At 46.1% G+C, this 20,958-nt stretch overlaps 2 protein-coding genes across 6 annotated transcripts in view; one reads left to right on the top strand and one right to left on the bottom strand.

Moving 5' to 3' along the window:
* Positions 1-4,413, bottom strand: part of LOC111145259 (phosphatidylinositol 4-kinase type 2 alpha) — a 30,470-nt gene extending 26,057 nt beyond the window's left edge. The window contains exon 1 of the mRNA XM_022500057.1: positions 3,969-4,413. Within this exon, the coding sequence (XP_022355765.1) occupies positions 3,969-4,403 (435 nt within the window). The 5' untranslated portion in view covers positions 4,404-4,413. The remainder of the gene's footprint in view (positions 1-3,968) is intronic.
* A 4,998-nt stretch (positions 4,414-9,411) lies between these two features.
* LOC111145356 (MORN repeat containing 4) lies at positions 9,412-20,700 on the top strand. Of its 5 annotated transcripts, none has more exons than XM_022500211.1 (6): positions 9,412-9,485; positions 12,564-13,184; positions 16,690-16,787; positions 18,507-18,621; positions 18,998-19,107; positions 19,358-20,700. In XM_022500211.1, the coding sequence occupies exons 3-6, from the start codon at positions 16,721-16,723 to the stop codon at positions 19,504-19,506; spliced, it is 441 nt and encodes a 146-aa protein (XP_022355919.1). In that variant the 5' UTR covers positions 9,412-9,485; positions 12,564-13,184; positions 16,690-16,720; the 3' UTR covers positions 19,507-20,700. The 5 variants fall into 5 exon arrangements, 4 of the variants coding, with proteins under 4 accessions (XP_022355919.1, XP_022355921.1, XP_022355920.1 ...); XR_002640465.1 differs by lacking the exon at positions 9,412-9,485 and having other exon boundaries at positions 11,333-13,184; positions 19,358-19,649; positions 20,030-20,700; XM_022500213.1 differs by lacking the exon at positions 12,564-13,184 and having other exon boundaries at positions 9,425-9,485.
* Positions 20,701-20,958: the final 258 nt, after the last annotated feature.

Below are 20,958 nucleotides of genomic sequence, written 5' to 3'. Positions count from 1 at the left end.
TACAAACTTGACTACCTCTTAACAATTTAGTAAAAAAAAAAAAAAAAAAAAGTTATTCTTGGGGTGCCTCGCTGACTCAGTCAGTTAAGCATCTGCCTTCAGCTCAGGTCGTGATCTCAGGGTCCCGGTAATTGAGCCCCAAGTCCGGCTCTCTGCTCCATGGGGAGTATGCATTTCCCTTTCCCTCTGTGCTTGCACGTGTTCTCGCACTCTCTCTCAAATAAATTAATAAGAATTAAGAGAATTATTCTCTTTGCGATCTTTATTCTTCATTGGGCTATCAGCGTTGCTCTCAACCATGTGTAAGGACATCAGAATTTCTTTGGAGGGCACAGGTAGTTGAAAGAAGTACACTCAGTATTACATACTAACACAATTTTATATTTGAAAAATGAAAAAAAAAAAACCTGTACAATTTTCATGACAAGCTCTTGATGGATAAGTATTTTTAAAAGACTGCAAATTACTGATATAAGTCCTAGTTCCTAAAACATATAAGCAGTATCTGTAAAATTATGAGGCAGATACCAATTAGCATTATCTATTAAATTACTATTCTCAGAGTTCATAAAATCATCATATCGAAATTATACTACTTTTGCTTTATTCAGTGCCATGTATCCAAGAAAGCCTAATCCAGAGGTCAGTGGGCCTTAACCTAACAAAAACCAAAACACTCTGAGTTCCTGCTAAGCACCAGGAACTATGCCAAGGGGCTTTCATGTGTGATATTGCATTTAATCTTCTTAACCAATTAATGAATCACATGCTATTCTATGATTCTTGGCAATATGAACATATAGTATTACTAGCCTCACAAAATAGAAAATGCTCAAAAAATATTTTCATAGGTGATTGAGCATAAGACCAGAAAGCACAAGAATGCAAGTGAGGAGGGTAATATGAGCACTCTCTACCATGCCTTCTGATCTAGCATTTTCCATCTTACTTGTCTCTAGGTCCCCACTTGCTTGCCCTGAGGGAGAAACCATCCTAAATTGGAAAATGAAATCAGGGCTATTATCTTCAAGAACCTTCCATCATCCTCTTTAGCTCCAAAAGCAGCTCTGGTAGAATCTGCTGGATCCCCCAATCTCTGTTCCTTCTTCTTCCTTGGACGTGGGACTCCGCATTTTTAGTGAGGCAAAATAAAGACTACAGTTCCCAACCACTACTGCCGTTAAATTCTGGACAACAGAATATAAAAACAGTCTGTTGAGACTTCTAGGAAATATCTTCAAGGAAGAGGGCATACTCTTCCTCTCTTTTCCTTCATCCAACTGGCTGAAAAACAGATAAGATGTCTGCAGTCTGAGCAGCCATCTTGGATCATGAAGTGGAACCCACATGCTAGGGATGGCTCATCAGCTGGATGGAAGGATACACACTGTTCATATTGTCATGCCAGCCCTAGGCAGCCTAGAGAGTTCATCTATGAGAGTTAAATGTACCTTTATTCGAGTCATTATTATTTTAAATTTTCTGCCAAAGAGCCAAATATAATCTTAACCAATATGGGAGATGAAAAGAGGAAGTAGAAATTCAGATGACTAACTTTAAGGCAGCACTGCATAGTGCTTAGGAGCATGAATTCTGGAGCCAGTTGGCCTAGGTCTGAATCCTGCCTCCTACTTACTAGCTGTTAAGACCCTAAGCATATTAGTTACACTGTGTGCCCTGATGTCAACATTATTGTCATCATCTGTGGGGATAATAACAGTACCTACCTCCAAGGGTATTGCTCTAAGTGCTAAGTGAATTATTATTCGTAAAGCACTTAAAACATTACATAGCATATAGTAAGTGCTATCTATGCATTTATTAAATAAAATAAACAAACACATTTGGAGCAGGGCTAAAGATGACACAACCAACCACAGGGGATCTGTGGTTCATTGAAACTCACCACAGCATTTAGGAAGTGGTCCTCTGCTCTGAACCACATTTTCTTCAATGTGAGCAAGATGGTTAGATTAGTAAGTTTTGTCAGGGCATATGTGTTTTGACTTCCTCTCTAAGAAAGGTCAGTGGCCAGGAAATTTTAGACCCTGGGGTCCTACAAATCACCAAGAAACATACCCATAGTCTGTCATTCTCTGTAGCCTATGCACAGAGGTGGTAGTGCTTTACCTGCCAGGTAGAAGTGACAGATCTTATTACTCCCACCTGCCAGAGCACCAGATCACTTCTCAGCTGACCTGACACACTTCCAACAAAGCTGTAATAGTGTCATGAAAGAAAAATAAAAACCTTCCTCCTGTTCCTATACCTATTAAAGATAATTAGCTCCTTCTTACATCAGCCAACAAGATAAAAAAAAAGGAAAATAAAATAAAAAATAAAAAACACTTACATAAAAAACAAAAGTATATTGCTAACATTTAGGCCTCAGGATACCCACTCTCCTTTTCTTCTAGAAGTAATGGTTCCCCTTTGAGCTTTCAATTTAACTCACTGCTCCCTTACTTGACGGACTTGGAAAGACCTCTTATTCTCAAAGTTTTCCCCAACTTCCCCAATTCAGTTTATGTTAACTGCATTGATGGCAGAATTGCCTTCTGGTTCTTGATAATTCAGGGACAACAACATCTGGGAGAATGACCAGATCATTCAATGAACCCAACCAAGGGCTACAAGTCAGAGTCCATCCTGGCCACTCAGCATTCCTACAAGAACAGCACACTAGGGGACGCCTGGGTGGCTCAGTGGGTTAAAGCCTCTGCCTTCAGCTCAGGTCATGATCCCAGGGTCCTGGGATCGAGCCCCGAATCCAGCTCTCTGCTCAGCGGGGAACCTGCTTCTCCCTCTCTCTCTGCCTGCCTCTCTGCCTCCTTGTGATCTCTGTCAAATAAATAAAAAAAATCTTAAAAAAAAAAAAAAAAAAAGAGCAGCACACCACCCATCTAAAGAGTTCAGACGGGAGAGACGCAGTGAAAATTTGTAGGATTTGACAATCATTATTTTAATAAGTATAACAATAGTGTATTTTTCCAATAAACCATTCCAGCCCATCTGAGAACTCTAACAGGAAAAACATGGTTTGACCTACTGATATTCCAATGATACCTCTGGTTTGATATAAATGCCTTAAATTCTTCTGCAGCTATCAAAAGAATAAAGTCACCTCTCAGCTGCCCTGGTCACCCCATGTCCCTTCCCAACCCAATAATCCCCATCCCCCTTTATACACATGCAAGGGACAAAATAAAGGTCAGCAAACACTTTGCCTTAGCTAAAAAGCAAACTGCTGATAGTCCTGGGAGAGAAATAAAAGTAAAATGTAGCAGGCAGTCCTGTGTTTCTAAAACTCCGCATTCTTTACTGAAGAACGATAAAAAAGAATTTGAACAATTTCCCAGAAGTGAGCAATAACCAGGACAGATGAAACTGGTTTAAGTCCACCCACTCCATCACTGACGTCTGCCAGTAAGAGCCCTGGGACGGTGGTAGATCCCCACAACACAGAAGGCTGGAACTGAACCCTCAGATCCCTTGATCGATCACCCGTCCTCCAGTGAACAGCGACAACGCTGGTTCGGTCCAAAAAGAGAAAATGGGCCCAAAGCTCAAATCTGTAGGACAATGGCCGAAAAGCAGTCTCCGTAGTTTAAAGCTAAGGAACCTACTAGAAGGCAGCATCTCCCCGCGCGTCTCTGTCGACAGGCCGATTGCCCCACCACACCGCCGGGCCCCTCGCCTGTATCTGGTCAATTTCCTCTTTTCATTCTCCGCTCACTCCTCCCCCACCAAATAGGTTCTGATTTATTTCTTCAGTCCGCAGAGCTTCTCCATCTCCAGTCCTCAGGGGCATTCCAAAATCTTGCCAAGGGGCTCTGCACTGTGAAGTTTCTCCCTTTCGCAGCCTTTCAACCCCCCTTCTCCCTCTCGCTGTGCGAAGCTGCTAACTCCCCCGGACAGGCCCACCCTCCCCGAAGGCGGGGCGGCGGCGGCCCCCACCCCGCTCTCACCCCCTGAGGGTCCTTGACGAAGTAGCTTCCGCTGGAGCCCTGGTAGATGCGCTCGGGGAAGATGCAGCGTTCGATGGCCAGCTCGGCCTGCCGCACTACAGCCTCGAACTCGGGGTCCTCCGGGAACTCGTTCCGCTCGCGGTGGGCCTGCGCGGCGTGGGCCGCCGCCGCCGCCTGGGCGGCCAGGGCTTGGGCCTGCGCCGCCACGGTTTGGGTCTGGCCTTGGGCCGCCGCGCCCCGAGCCCGGTCCAGCAGCGGCTGCCGCTCGCGGTCGTGGCCTGGCGAGCCCGGCGGAGAGGGGGCCGGGCCAGCAGCCGCCGCCACTCGGACCGCGCCCCCCGGCACCTGCGGAAAGTGAGCGCCCGAGCCGGACGGGAAGGTGTAGTCCGGGGGTTGGGCCCGCTCGGGGGACACCAGTGGGCTCGTTTCGTCCATCCCTCAGGCCGCCGGCTCCGAGTCCCGGTGCGCTCCACACAGCTGAGCTCCCGGCCGGGACCAATCCGCGAAACCCCCAACCCACGCCTGGCCAACCAGGTCGCGGCGCCCAGTTGGCCCCGCCCTTACCTAGCCTGTTTACTTGGCGACGAGTAGGTACGACCCCTCGCGCGCGAACGGTAGCCAATCAGAACCAGCGTCTACGTAATCGCGCCCTCCGCATTTTTCGCCCGTCACCGTCTGTGGAGATTGCGCATGCTCCAGGAGCCAAACCCGGGTCAGACACGCCCCCTGCTCTTACCAGCCCAGCCCCTCCCCTAGCTTCAAATGCTGCCCTGTCTTTAGGAGCTTTCAGTGAAGTAGCCTATTTAATCTGTCATTTGTTGAGTGTGTACTATGAACCAACCTGCTATGAAAGTAGAGAAATCTAATCTTTGTATCTGCATTCATTCAATCGTGCATTCATAAAATACTTATCAAGCACTTACTATGTCCTAAATTCTAGAGAGACAAAACTGAAGCAAAGAAACAAAAATCCCTAATCTGGGGGCCTGAGTGGCTCCCTGGGTTAAAGCCTCTGCCTTATGCTCAGGTCATGAGGAATCGAGCCCGCATAGGGCTCTCTGCTCGGCAGGGAGCCTGCTTCTTCCTCTCTCTGCCTGCCTCTCTGCCTACTCGTGATCTCTGTCAAATAAATAAACAACATCTTAAAAAAAAAAAAATCCCTAATCTACCGAAATAAAAAGGTTTTTAAAAACCACAGGCCTAATGCAATTTACACAGTGTCCAGCCCGAATGCTCTATGCTTCTTTGTCCATTGAAGAAAGATATGATCTTATTAGACTAGAAAGTACCCTGAGCTGAGTACATGACTGTTTTATTCACCCTTGTAAAACGTTGCTGTCTAGACACGATAGGGACTCTGTGTATTTTTATTAGCGGAAAAGAGAAGGAAAAACTGTCCTTGCCCTCAAGGGGAAGACATACAGCTCTCTGAGGCAGCAGAAGAAAAGGCGCCAACACTGAAAACTGAAAACTCATAATAGAAGTTCAGCGATTTGCGGGTAGGCTAGAAAGTCAGCAAAGGCCTTAAAGAGGTCATTGTATGAGATAGGTTTTAAAGAAAGAATGTAATTAGATAAGGGGGGGAGGGAGAGAAAAAAGGGAATCAGAGTCATGAGTTTGAAGCCCACCTCCACGCTTAAGCCTCTGTTTTCTCTCCTGCAAAATGGGAATTATCATCCCTTCCTCAATTAAATAAGAATGATGATAATGTATATAAAACCCTGAGCATAGTGCTTAGTACCTAAAAAGTGCACTAAAAATGATCATCCCTCCCTCAAATAAGAATCAAGGTAGTAAAACACTTAGCACAGTGATTAGTATACTCAACAAATGGTACCACCTTTTTTATCATTGATGTTGTTTTTGTTTTTGTGCTTAGAATCACCAGCAGACTAGAGACATGGGTTTTCACAGGAGATAATCAGCCATATTGTAACCAATATTTCATAGTCACTCTTCCTTGAATCAAATTATTGTCACAGTACTAGAAATACTAGAAGTACTGAACTGAATTGAATTGCACTGAAAAAACTATTGTTTAATTGTATGTGTGAGAATGCCTTAAGCTTTTTTTGGCATGTAAACCATTTTAGGCCAAGGTCCATACAGTTTTCCATACAGTTTCCTCTTTCAGTTAGAAAACATGTATTTTCCTTTCCATCCAGACACCAAATAATTCAGTAATACTTGCCTCTTGCATCCCAGGGGTCACATCCACAAAGATGATCTCTTGGTATTATTCATCTCATTTAGCCCATAAGCTTCAAATTATTGTCAAGGAAAGCTGCAAGATTTAGAGTTCTCCCCTGAGAACTCTAAGGGTAATTCTCAAAATTTATTTTTGATTCTACCACTTAGAACTTGTTCTACTGGACCAAAAAAAAAAAAAAAAAAAGTCAATATATTCCCTATTACCTATGAAAAGCTAGCACTCACCAAATACTAAGCACATGCCAGACATTGTTTCTTGTAAATTACAAGAATATAACTGAATTACATATAAACGGCATTACAGCTCTTATGATTTTGGAAAATGAGTAAAGTGACTTGCCTGTGGTCATGCAGCTAGGCAGACTAGCTCAATGCTTTTAACACTATATTGTCTCTTGTTAAATATCTCTATGAGATGTGTTTCATATGTGTTGTGGGAAGCAAAGGCAAAAGAAGAATTAAATTTCCCTGCTACTTAAAGCCCACTCACAAGTACTTAAAACAGGCAGAGTGACATTCCTCTAGGAACTCAGCTGTCCTGACATTAATACTTTGCTAAGGGAAAATGCTTAGCTTAACATTATCCCAACAATCCCCACACCCCATCCTGTAAGTCTACTTCAACATATAAAAATTTCTTTGGAGGGACGCCTGGGTGGCTCAGTTGGTTAAGCAGCTGCCTTCGGCTCAGGTCATGATCCCAGCGTCCTGGGATCGAGTCCCACATCGGGCTCCTTGCTCGTCAGGGAGCCTGCTTCTCCCTCTGCCTGCCATTCTGTCTGCCTGTGCTCGCTCTCTCTCCCTCTCTCTCTCTGACAAATAAATAAATAAAATCTTAAAAAAAAAAAAATTTCTTTGGAAAATTCCTTTATCTCTACCCCCAAGATATCTCTTGGCCATCACCCCAAGCCTATGACCCACCAATACACATCTGAAGGGTCTCATGACTAAAGTTTTATTAGAAAGTAATAAATGACCTTTTCCTAACAAGAGCTAGTCCCCTCAAGGTCTTGGAAACGTTATTTCCAAAATTCCTTAGAGACTTACACTATGCCTAATCCCCTCACAACTTGAAAGTATATAACCAGCCACTCTTCATTACCCCAGTACAGCTCTTTCTGCCCACAGGTACCGTCCCTGTGCTCTGTCCCTATGCTTTAATAAAACCACCTTTTTACACTGAAGATGTCTCAAAAATTCTTTCTAGGCCATTGGCTCTGAACCCCAACATCTTTCCTACATCATTATGTATTCCCTTTCTTTCCATATTCTCTGATGCCACATTACTTTTGAGACTCTCAAGATGTCTTTTCTACATTATTAAAATAGCTTGAGTTTGCTCTTCTGCTTCCAATCTCTCTGGTATCTCAGAACATCACTACCAGATTAATTTTCTTTTTCTTTTTCTTTTTTTTTTTTTTTTAAAGATTTTACTTATTTGACAGACAGAGATCACAAGTAGGCAGAGAGGCAGGCAGAGAGAGGAGGAAACAGGCTCCCGGCTGAGCAGAGAGCCTGATGCGGGGCTTGATCCCAGGACCCTGGGATCATGACCTGAGCAGAAGGCAGAGGCTTTAACCCACTGAGCCACCCAGGTGCCCCCCAGATTAATTTTCTTAGAACACTGGTTTCCTGGTGTCACTGCTCTGATTAAGAAACTACATTTTTATTGCAGTAAAATAATGCATTTTTATCATTTTAACCATTCACTAGTATACAGTTCAGTAACATTAAATACATTCACAATGTTGCATAACCATCATCACTGCCTATACCCAAAACTTTTTCATCAACCCAACAAAAACTCTGTATCCATTACACAATAACTCCCTCTTTCTCTAGCTCCTGGTAACTTCTACTTTCTGTGTTTATGAATTTGCCCATTCAAAACACTACATTTTGCAAACTATATTTTCCCCAAATTTTTCACTTAACCACACAATCTACCTAACCTTATTTCATCAAATTTCCTAATATACATTCTCTAATCTAATAAGGTCTTCTTATTAGGTTAGATTAGATTTTCTTTTTAATCTAATAAGATTTTCTTGACATGCCATTCTCTCAAAGACTGTGTTTTTATTTATAGTCGCTACCACACAGTTTAGCATGCTTAACCATTGAGTGTTAGAGCTGGTTGAATCTTATAGGTCTGCTAGTCCAACTCATTTTACAGGCTGGAGAGCTTAATAACTGGCTTGAGTCACACACACTTGGTGGCAGACATGGAATTTGAACATAGAATCCAAGTCTGGTCAAACAATGTAAAACTGGTGTTTATGGAGCATAATGTCACAGACACAGTATTGAGAATTTTACACTATATTCTCATATAAGTGCTAGGGAGTCTTTATTATTATTATTATTTTCATTTTCTATCTCATATATGAAGAAACACCCAAATTGGAGCAGTTTGTATACTGTCTTCATGCACTTGCCGCCTTTTAATAATTAAATATAGTCTTGATGTTTTTCCCTGTGCATGAATCTTTTCTTCTCCACATCTAGGCAGTAAGTCCCATGAGGGCAGCGATCCTGTCTTTTCTAGCTGCATTCACATTGATAAGTAAATAAATGGATAAAAGGATTGGCGTACGTAATATTTGGAGAATTCGCTCCAATCTCGATACTACATTTTAAACACAAAGATCTGAGTAATGACAACACAACTCCTCACAACGAGTTGAATGCGTAAGTGTCCTGGTATCACAGTGCTGGCACGGGGCTGACACTCATTAAACCTCAGCTGCCTGGTCCAGCATGTTACAATTCACAAAGCTGAAACTCAAAATCCAGGTTTGGGTTCTGCGCTTAAACTCCAGGGAGGAGTCATTTACAGCTCTGAAGGTCCGCGTAGGACCGGAAGCGCTCGAGTTGGTGGTCCCTGATTCTTCTGACCCAGGTTTGGTTTGGTTTTGCTTTTGTCCACATTTCGGTTAGGATGTCTCTGAGCAGACGAGACCTGAGGTCTCCCTCAAGTGGCCGAGGTAGGACCACCGGTTCAGCCCCACCCCTCTTTCGGATGTTTGACCCGAGCTCTTGAGACGCTCCGCCCCGCACAAAGATGGCGCAGAGTCCGCGCTGAGCCAATGGAGAGTGGCGTTGCTCCTGGTTGCCTAGGTAACAGCCAATGGACAGCCGGAATTGTGCCCAGTGCGGCCGCCCGGGATGGCGGCGTCAAGTGGGGCAGGCGCTGGTGGAGGTGGTGGGGAGGCTGGTGGCAGGGGCGAGCCCGGCGGAGCCGCCGTCCGGGCCGCTGGAGCCCCGCGTCTGGGCGTGATTGTCATCCCGAAAGGCGGAGCTCAGGTTGGCCCGCAGCGCAGGAGGGAGGGGGCCATGAGCTTGTGGTCGGTGAGAAAGGACTGAGGAGCCCATCCCGAGATGACCTGCTGGGGATCGGGATTCCATCCAGGAGGCACTGACTAGAGGGCGGGGCCGGTGGGATACCGAAACCGTGAGACCAGAGAACCTCTGGTCTCTACCCGTGGGGCCGAGGCCAGGGAGAGCCCACGGTACCTGGCTTGGCGAGCGTGGGGGTGGGGGGTGCTGCGTCCGGAGGGGATGGTGGACCAGTGTGAGCAGAGACCTGGCCCCAGCGGTAGAGCAGAGCTCGGGTAGAGGGAAGGATCAGTGCTGGGATCCAAGAACGGGGTGGGAGATCGACTAGGAAATGTTCTTAGTTGGGTCTAGGGCTTTGTTTGGCCTGGGCCGGCCTGTCACACTCTGCTGGAGAGACGTCCCACACAGCAAGGCTTGGGGAATGGGATGCCTCATTAGGGGATGGTGGCACGCCGGCTAGGTAGCATCTCCAAACTGCTTAGGTATCCGCAGGAGTAACTCGGATTTATTAGAATCCGCTCCACGCATTTCCTTTTTCATAAAATAGGATAGTATCATGGCAGTCCTCATCACCCCCAAGCCTTTTTTTTTTTTTTTAATCTTCTTTCTGGTATCAGGATTTTCTTCCCACTTTCTTCAATCTAACTGTCCCACAGTCTTACTAAATAAGACCTTTGTCTAGTAGCAAAACATTTTTTTTTCTTTTTGAGTTCAAGGAAAACTTATAGTAAAGAGACTTGTAAATTTATAAGAAAAACGGTTATTTCAAACTCATTTAAAACACTTTAAAAGGAATGTGTGACTTTTTGTTCTAGGTTTCTTACAAGCCAGAATTTTTGTTCACCAGTCTTCCTTTCTTCTCTTTAGGATTCTAAAAGCCTAAGACTGCTTTCTTTATAATTAAGAGAACTTTGGCAAGATATTCATACCCTGGGGAGGCTTTGGAGGGACAATGTAAAGGTATATGTGGGGAAAGCAGGCTGCCTCAAAGCAATACTCTTTAAGTGAAAATCTGTTCCTCTTTTTTATTTTTTTTTTAAGATTTTATTTATGTATTTGACAGACAGAGATCACAAGTAGGCAGAGAGGCAGGCAGAGAGATTGGAGGAAGCAGGCTCCCTGCCAAGCAGAGAGCTGGATGCGGGGCTCAATTCCAGGACCCAGGATCATGACCCAGGCGGAAGGCAGAGGCTTTAACCCACTGAGCCACCCAGGTGCCCCAAATCTGTTCCTCCTTGTGGTAGCTTTTTTTTTTTTTTTTGTCATTTTTAATCCTCCGAATTTGAATGCAAGATAATGTGAATGCATAATATTTTTTTTAGCAACTTTGATTCCTAAACTCTAAAAAAAAAGACAAATGAAATGGAAACAAAAGTTAACATTCCTGTCTCCAAGTTCTATCTGGAAATGTCTGGATCAGGAGAAAATAAAGATAGAGGGGGTATCGTCTTTTGTGCAGAGCAACAGTGTATTTGTTTCACGGACAAAAGTCATTTTCTTTTAAGTAAATGTTTCAATTGATCCTTTGCAACCCATTTATCAAAAGAGCAGAAAGGGTGGGTATCTGTTTAGAAGCCTGAATCTTCTTGGTTTGAGACTAGATTTCATATGTATAGCTGAAGCCTAAACTCCTAGCCCACCTGTTGTTGTTGTTGTTGTTGTTGTTATTGTCGTTGTTTTAAGATTTTATTTATTTATTTGACAGAGATCACAGAGAGGCAGGCAGAGAAAGAGCTGGGGGGAAGCAGGCTCCCTGCTGAGCAGAGAGCCCAATGTGGGGCCCGACCCTAGGACCCTGGGATCATAACCTGAGCCAGAGGCTTTAACCCAGGCATCCCAACCTGTTCTCTTTAAGAAGATTTTTTGGGTCACTGATACAAACACTGATTTGGATCCTTATTAAAGTGTTGGGTTTTCAGTCATTTTCATCAGTACTGGCTATTCTGTATTAAACTAGATTTGTTTCAATGACCATGATTTCTTTTTGGGTCAGTGGCTGTACAGCTGACGATAACTTAGCCTGGCTAATTATAGAAGTCATAAATGAACATCACTGTCCCTGGCAGTGACAGTATCAATTATTTGGACATAGGTAGAAGTTTCTAGTCAAATGTGTTCAACCATGGCCTGAGACCCATAGTGTCCACCTGTGTCCTTTAGTTAGCACTTCCATTGTGCTCTTGGGAATAGACATCATGTTGACCAGCAACTATTGAAGGGAGTTTGCTCTGTCTCCATAGATAAAGAAAGGAATGGAAATTTACTTTTGGAAAAACAAATGAGAGAGGAGGTTGCAGGGTTAGGTGGAGAGATGATGATCCAGTTACTACAGCTGTGTAACATTATACCCCAACCATAGCTGCTTAAAACCACCGTATGATGCTCACAGATTCTGTGAGTCAGGAGTTCGTAGACGGCATCGTGGGGATGACCTCGCTTTGCTCCATGATACCTCAGATGGGATGCCAACTCAGTGGCTGGGAGCTAGAATCATCTGAAGGCTCCTTGGCTTACAGCTGGTACCTGGGCTAGGCTGATTCAAAGATGAGCATTGCCAACTGGAGCAGCAACACATGTGGCTCTTTGTGGCTCAGCTGCCTCACAGCACAGTGGCCTCAGGGTAGTCAGACCTCCGTGGGCAAGCACACCAGTGAGCAAGAGGGAAGATGCGTCACCTTTTCTGATCTGACCTCGGAACACACCATCTCTTCCATCATGTTCTATTGGTTGAAGCAATCGCAAGCCTGCCCTGATTCAAAGAAGAGTTAGACTCTACCTTTTGATGGGGCAGTGGCAAGGTCAAATTATAGAATGCGTAATACAGGAGATACGACCGCAAATGTCTTTGGAAGTTACAATCTGCCACGTTTGGTAATTAGAGGATGATCTTTTCCATTTCATTGGCCTCTTTAAAAACTTTAGAATTTTCTCCCTCAGAGCTACAGCATACCAAAAGAGGGGCTAGGTTTACAATTTGAGGGGCTGGCTAGTATCGTGTCCAAAGACAGTCTTCAAACTGGAGAAACGCTGTTCCCTTCCTTTCAGCAACCTTCTACTGGACCCTGTGAAACAAGTGGGATGCCATTATGAGGAAGTTTCATGTGGCCTTGAGAAAAAGTAAACAAATGTTGGAGTCAGCTCCCCCCAGCCCCTGGACAGTCAGACCGACTCCTCACACGCCACCGCAGTAACTCCTTCCAGACCTCTGCGTGAGGACAAGTTTACAGCTGCCAGACATCAAAAGGAATAGCCCTTGTCTTATCATCTCCCTGCATAAATCATGATGTTGTGTGTATGTTTCGGATTGGTTGTTTAGTGATAAGATTTATTATAAGATACGGCCTTTTTAAGATTCTGACTTGTTTTGAAGGAATGAAATATTTCAGATTTGTTCCATAAGCTGACTTTTAGTACGCTGACTTCATTAGTTTTGGGAAGAACTGAAGACGGCCTGTAGTTATCAAAGCCTACCTGGACTGGAAAGAGTTTTCCTCTGCAGTTTCGATGGAAAACTGCTTCTCTTCCTCTCATTAATGTTGTATTTGCAGTGGAGTCGTGCTGACCTCTACCCCAGGCCCACTGATACTGAGCTGACAACAAGAGGGTTGAGCCTGAAATCGGATGCTGACCTTGTGGAACATTGGTGGAACAAAGATGGCACACCAGGTACCAGCGTCACCCATCAAAGAAATAGCCCCAGAGCGTTCAAGGGGCTTTAAGACAAGAAGAAAATGATCCCTACCTCGGGGCATCTTCTGCTGTGTCAGAGAGCCTGGGCATGGAGCTCCTGAGTAGCAACAGTGAGAAAATCCCTGGTGGAGCTGTGGGAGGGGCTTGCAGACACCACTGGAAGAGCTTCCCAAGCTGGCCTCATTAAGGGGGTAGAAACAAACGTTGCTTCCTGTTTGGGCGAGAGCCAGGGATTCTCAGTCATCTGTTCTCATAGCTGGAAGGAAATGAGAGCTGTGAGACAGGGCCGGGCCCCAGAAGATGGGACTGAGCCCTGCTCTGTTTAGGCCCAGCTGTTTGCACGTCAGAATGTTTCTGGGCTTACGGCATCTGTATCCAAAAACATCATGGCATAGGTCAAAATTAAAATATCCCATAGTGTGGCGATAAAAAAACAGGCAAGTGGCAATTGTAGTTTACTTTCTCTCAGCTTAGAATTTACCTCAGGCAAAATTGCTGATTTTTCTTTTCCAAATGTTATTTGAATTATATTGGTAGCATTTTTATACTGAGACTTTGGAGAAATTTCCAGTATAGTAAGTGAATGTGTGAGTTGAGATGTCTGTTTTTGAAGGAATAAAAGAATAACATTTAGTGGACAGGGCCTAGTGGTGTTCTAGGTACTTTCATGTATCTTATTTAATTTTTTTAAAAGATTTTATTTGTCTGAGAGAGAGAACAAGTAGGGGGAGCAGCAGAGGGAAAGGGAGAGGGAGAAGCAGGCTCCCCGCTGAGCAGGGAGCCTGAAATGGGGCTCGATCCCAGGACCCTGAAATCATGACCTGAGCCAAGGCAGACATTTAACCAACTGAACCATCCAGGTGCCCCAGTGTATCTTATTTAATTTAATCCATAACAATTCTCTGAAGTAGGTATATTTTCTCCACTTTACAGGGGAGGAGACCAAGGTTTAGAGGCATGTAAGTAACCTTCTCAAGGTCACACAGTGCACCGGGATGTGGCCCCAGTGCTGGTGCTCCTGGGCCCACACACCACTTTATTACACTGGGAGACATGTGGGATAGGAAGACAGGATGGCATTTAGGAGCATGGGCCCCAGAGGCTGACCCCTAAGCTTCTGCTTCTAATTTGCACATGTTAGCTGGGGGACCTTGGTCAATTTACTTACCCTCTCTGCCCCTCAGCTCCCTAATCTGTAAAATGGAAATGATAGTACTACCCACCTCATAAAGCTGTGAGCTGAAATTAGATTATGGCTTTTTAAAAAAGATTTTATTTGTTTATTTGACAGAGAGAGACACAGCGAGAGAGGAAACACAAGCAGGGAGAGTGGGGGAGGGAGAAGCAGGCCTCCCGAGAAGCAGGGAGCCTGACGCGGGGCTCAATCCCAGTACCCTGGGATCATAACCCGAGCTAAAGGCAGATGCTTAACCCACTGAGCCACCCAGGCACCCCCCTCTAGGTTCATTATTAAGAGGGGACCTTTCAATAGTGGTTTATAGATCAGAGAACATTCACGCATAGTGTATCTGTTTGTTGGAGTAGTAGTCCCCATGCTTTCAAGTGTGTAGCAATCTAATGATGTGCTTGTTAAAACTACAGGTTCCCAGGCTCTAACTTACGGAATCTAATTCAGTAGATCTGGGTGTGGGTCTAGGACTCTGCATTGTTACCGTCACTTGTAAAACTGTTGTATTGCTTAGATCTGGAAAAGATGAAGAGGTGAGTAAACAGACCTAGGGAATTAAAAAAGAACTAGGGATCGCACTTTTTAAGATATGTCAAATACTTCTGTTTGTGTTTAATGCTAATCAGGTATCTTATTCCCCTTTTGTAGGGTATCTTTGAATGCAAGCATTCTTTTAGTGCATATGTGAACCCATACCTGGCCAGTCTCCAAATGTTGCTAGGTTGTTTATTTTTCTCTAATATCTCTGTCATAGCCATTTCTTCCTTCTGCTCCCATTATACTGTTATCCCCCTAGTTCAGGCCTTATGATCATGTACCTGGGTGTATCGGTTAGCTTTTGCTGGGTAATAATAACACACCACCTCAAAACACAGTGGTTTCAAACAACCACCATGTATTTAGTCCGTCATTCTGTGGCTCAGTAAATTGGGCCTGGGTTCAGGAGCAGCTCTGTTGGTCATGTCCGAGCTCACCCAGGCGTCTGTTGGCAGCTGGGACAGCAGCTCCACATGACCCCTCATCACCAGCCAACTAGCCCGGGCTCGTCCACATGGGGGCAGGACAGTTCCAAGTGTGGTGGACGAGCACTTCCCAGACCTCTGCTGTATCCCTTTTGCTAACGTTCCATTAGTCCAAGCTGAGTCCCATAACCCACCCAGACCCAGTGGGCGGAGGAATAAGTGCCCGTGAATGGAGGTGCTGCCATGTCACATCACAAGGGTGCAAGCAGAGGTAGAGTAATCAGTGCTCATTTGCACGGTCTCCTGAAGGATTGCATCTCCTGCCTTGCAGGCTTTTCTGGCTGTGGGCTCTTGCTGCTCCAAAGCCTCCCGTTTCCCACTGCCACGTTCATTTTCTGTAAGCACTGCTTTTGAATTATGTGCCTGTTCATAAACCCCCCCAGGGCCTCCGTCTTTCCCCCTCCCCATTAGCTGGAAACTCTCCTGCCTAGCTTTCTGAGGTCTCCTTAGAGTAGCCTGACCGGAAAAGCAGAGCGTGCAAGACAAGAGAGAAAGAACTAGCAGCAGTCGGGGGAGGCGGGGACACTAGTCCAGCCCAGCCACAGCCTAGCTTTTCACTTCTCTCTCTCCATCTATGAAACGACAGAGTTTAGGTTTAAATCTGGAAGGTTCTTCTCAGATTTCAGATTTCGGCTGAGTACCTAGACAAACTTATTTCCTCTTACTCTGTAAATAAACTTTCCACTGCAGTAAGACCCAGTTTATTATTTTCCCACTGAACATCCGGGTTATGTGCCTCTTTGTGCTTTCATTCCCCAGGTTTTCTCCATGGGCGACTGCCCTTTGCTTGCTTGCTTGCTTGCTTGCTTGCTTTTTTTAAAATATATTTTTAAAAGATTTTATTTATTTATTTGACAGACAGAGATCACGAGTAGGCAGAGAGGCAGGCAGAGAGAGAGCACGGGGGCGGGGGGAGGGAGACAGGGTGGAAGCAGGCTCCTGCTGAGCAGAGAGCCCGATGTGGGGCTCTATCCCAGGACCCTGGGATCGTGACCTGAGCCAAAGGCAGAGGTTTTAACCCACTGAGCCACCCAGGCGCCCCAAGGCTGATAACTTTTAAAACCAGCAGGAGGATAAGACTGCTTGAGCAGAGGTGGTGATGATGGGAGTGGGAGTGGGGGGTTGGAAAGGTGGATGTGTTTATTAAATGTATCCAAGATAACATATACTTACTCAGCTGGTTAGTTGATAGAATATATCTGCAAAATTGCTTTGCAGACCTTTCCTCCAGCCATCCTGTGACTCTGGTTCTCGCCTCTGTTTCCTGCAGTGTTTATCCTTTTCTTCCGTAAGCTGTCACCATGACCCTGACAAAAGGTTCCTTCACCTACTCCAGTGGCGAGGAATATCGCGGCGAGTGGAAGGAAGGTGAGAGGACCCCTGGGGAATCAAGTGATGAACACTTCCTTTGGCTGAGAAGCCAACTGGATGAGTCTTCATAGTCTAATTCCAGGATTTAATCTGAATAGTGCCTTTCCTTTCTTTGATTTTAGGACTAAATAAAGGCATTAGAAAATGCTATTGTTTGCCCAATCTCCAGCAATGAGTTAAACCTTTCCACTTCAGAATATAAAGTGTTTTAACCTCTTTTTATTCTTTAGTGGTATTATTTGGGAATGTTTTTTATTTATTTATTTTTAAAGATTTTATTTATTTATTTGACAGAGAGAGATCACAAGTAGGCAGAGAGACAGGCAGAGAGAGAGGGGGAAGCAGGCTCCCCACTGAGCAGAGAGCCCGATGCGGGGCTCGATCCCAGGACCCTGGGATCATGACCTGAGCAGAAGGCAGAGGCTTTAACCCACTGAGCCACCCAGGCACCCCAGGGAATTCTTTTTTTAAATACTCATGTACCAGGCAGAGTAAAATGAATTATTTTGAGTGCCTATAAAGTAGAAAATGCAGAATTCATTGCAATTACTTGGCTCCAGTGAATTTTAAAAGTTCAGGAAGATCTGGAAATTAGGACAGAGAGATACTCAAGAGCAAGTGACAGTCATTGCCTTGAATTTCCTGTGACAGCTCACTGCATTCGGAAGTATCTAGTCACAGGATTGGTGAAATTCTTCAGAGCCTGATATATAGTCTGACCACTTCAAAGCCTCATGGGGCCAGTCCTAGCAAGCCATGAGCTGCCCCGAGAAGCCTCGACTTCCTACAGTTGTGCCAGTGAAGAGAAGTTCCAGCGGTTTTGACACGCACCCAATTCTTCTCACGTTAGATCCCTATAGCTCGTGAATTTTTGAGCCCTGAGAGGAGAAAGTGGGCAGATGGGATGTGCCCTTGCTCGGGACATCTCCCACCTTTCTCCTGCCTCCCCAACACCTGCCGTCCCTGAAATCTGGCCGTTTAGGGGCACCATTCTGCCAGGCGGTCTCTGTCCCAACTGCTGGAAGGACATGATTGCTCCTCCAGCATTTTGCTGTGTTCTGGTCAGTTCAATGGGTAAGCACAGCCCTCCTGACATAACAAAACCTGAATCAGTATTGCCAGTCAGCCCGTGAGGTGTGCCCCCTAGCTTCAGGGTGCCCTGTGGCACTGTTTCCTCTCCGAGAGGCAGCAAAAGTCAGTGGTGAGGGCTCTCCAGCCAGGATGTCTGCTGCATTTGCTTTTTTGCTCTGCCACTCAGCAGCTCTCTGGTCTCGAGCAAGTGATAGCCTCTCCTAGCCTTGCTTTCTGCATCTGTGAAATGGGAATAATAATAGTACTGTGCTTTCTGTGTCTGTGAATGGGAATAATAATAGTACCTCTTAACACTGTGAAAATGAGATAGGTTGATAAATGCAAAGTGCTCAGAAGAGTGTCTGACACGTAGTCAAGGCGCTATGGTAGTTAGTTTTATTTTCCAGCCCTCTTACTCATACCGAGAGAGACCTGCTCCACATCTGATGCTCGTGACAAGATGGGAAGGTCCCAGGAGCCAGATTTTCCTGGTGTCTGACTCTGGGTAGCAGTTCTCTGCCCCGCTAACATCACTGCCTCTCTTCATTCCCTTGTGGGTCGGGTGATGAGCGACAAGGGATGTTAGGCATCAAGGGGGTCTCTGAAGCTGCCTTATCCCAACCTGACAACTGTCTCTTTGTTCAGGCCGCAGACACGGTTTTGGTCAACTGATGTTTGCAGATGGTGGCACCTACCTGGGTCATTTTGAGAATGGGCTCTTTAATGGCTTCGGGGTACTGACCTTCTCCGATGGCTCAAGGTAAGTCCTGGTCATTCCTTTCTCAGCTTTGCTAGTGGTAAATAGCTGCTCAGACCTGAGCTTGGCCCAGGCCCTCTGAAAACAGGCAAGAAGTAAGCAGTTCTTTTATGAGTTACTTTATAAATAGATCTAAAATTTGAAATGGCGAGGAGCCAAGTGACCTTCCACCCCACTGCCATTCTCTTGCGTTATCTCCTTGAGATTAGAGCCACATATCACACGTGCTCTCTGGCCCTCCTCTGGGAGTGGGGTGGTGGGGGCAGGGATTCTGAGGCAGAATCCGCTCCGCTCCTTGGCATTAATAGGTAACACCCACTGGTAGCTGCTTCACACAGTTAACCTGACAACTCACTACCTCCATCTCCTGTTCCTGCAGGTATGAGGGGGAGTTCGCCCAGGGCAAGTTTAACGGCGTCGGAGTCTTCGTCCGACATGACAACATGACATTTGAAGGGGAATTTAAAAATGGCAGAGTAGACGGTTTTGGTAAGTCCCAGCCCCGTAGGATGGGAGCCCGGGGGTGGGAGCGTGCCAGGGGTGGAGATACACCTGGTTAGCTTGGATGTTTCCCGGACGTCTGCCCATCCATAGGGTCAGGCCCGATGCCCGCCTGTGGAACTTACTGGTTCAGGGCCCGGGAGTGAGGGCTGCAGGTTTTCCTTCTCCACTGCTCCGTGATAGCGAGCTGCTCTCTGAGTCACGCACGCCCTTATCATTTGCTCTGTTCCCCTCAAAGGCCTGCTGACCTTCCCTGATGGTTCTCACGGCATACCCCGCAACGAAGGTCTATTTGAGAACAACAAGCTGCTGCGGCGGGAGAAGTGCTCCGCGGTCGTGCAGCGGGCCCAGAGCGCCTCCAAGTCAGCCAGAAATCTCGCTGCCTAACGGGCGTCGTGCACCCGTGCCCGGGCTCGGGCCACAGCGCAGGCCCCCACGATGCACTCGAGGTGAATACGTGAACCGGATGTGAGAGAAGATGAGAATGCCCACGGAGCGGAGGCCTGGAGACGAGCCCCCTCACCTGCCAGGTGGGGATTTGATGACGAAAGTCGTGAGGACTCTGGCCTCCCCTGGCCCGCAGCAGGGTCATCAGTTCTGTCTCTGCCTCTCTCCCTGGTTGGTATTCTCTGTCCCTAACGCCTCGGGTCGCCCAGTGCAGACCTGCTTCTACTTGATTTCCTGCCCATGGAGGCAGAATTTCTTCATTCTGCCTGTACTGGGGGCAGTTGATCCTAGCCCCAGATTAGGGCGAGTGCTTTGTGCTACCCTGGAGAAACAGAGAAACATAGGGGTGGCTTAGACAGCTCCTCCTCAGTCCTATGAAAGTCAAAGAGTGTTTCTGTGTGTCGCCCCCTCTTTGGCTGCTGGTTGGCTTCATAACTCCGGGCCTTCCACTTTGTCTCCCCAGGCTGGTATCTGTGTCTGCTTGTCCCCCTGTGAAGGTTTCGGTAAGAATACGATTTCCCTCTCCCTTGATTGTACAAGCTGTCTTCCTTACCTGAGTTCCAGCAGCTAATTTGTGCCCTATTGTGCCTCTCTCCTTCCTTAGACATGGGCAGGATCCCTTTGGGGCACAGTCAAGAAACTGATACGAGGAGTCATCTCATAATGTGTATTTGTTACTTACCCCGGGGCAGAGGAGACATCTCTGGGCCACTTCAGGCCCTACCATGGAGTAACTGAATCCTTAGGGATGGCTTGGGCTGACACAGCCCCTTCCCACTGGACCCATAGGTCAGACCCACCTCAACCCCTTGGAGCTTGGGGAGAATTGGACGGGTTCTAGGACTGCAGTGAACCAAAAGAGAATTTGGCTCCTTGTGTTTGGTTCACAGTTAACTCTTCCATCACGAGCTTGGCTGTCAGCCCTGGGGGTCAGATCTGGATGGATGGGGCCCCTGCATAGTTTATGACGGAGGCCTCCAGTTACCCCAGGACCCAGACATGCCCACTCCACTCCCAGCCCCTTACCCTAACAGCAGATTGTGGTGGAAATTATAGCCCTGTGCCTCTATTTATTCTCCGAGTTGTACTGTAGAAACAAGTGTTTATGAGGAATAAACAATCAGCAGAACTGCCTATACTGAGTTTCTCGACTCTGGCTCTGCCTCCTCATGAATCAGCCCATTTGCCATTTCTAAAAGTTCATCACAGATGGGGTCTTGGAACCGACACTGCAGACTCTACTACACAGTACTTAATTCTCCATACTTCCGAGAGGTATGAGAGGTAAGAGAAGGGAATGATCAGCTTTTTTTTTTTTTTTTTTTTAAATCAGATGGGTTCAGATTGCCCAAACTAGAAAGTGGCAGAGCTGGGTGAGATTTGTATCCCGGT

This window comes from Enhydra lutris, unplaced genomic scaffold (genome assembly GCF_002288905.1).
Source record: "Enhydra lutris kenyoni isolate GAN:26980312 unplaced genomic scaffold, ASM228890v2 scaffoldscaffold12, whole genome shotgun sequence".
NCBI lineage: Eukaryota > Metazoa > Chordata > Mammalia > Carnivora > Mustelidae > Enhydra > Enhydra lutris.
Note: the sequence above shows the minus strand (reverse complement) of the source record. Positions and strands in the feature narration are given on the sequence as shown.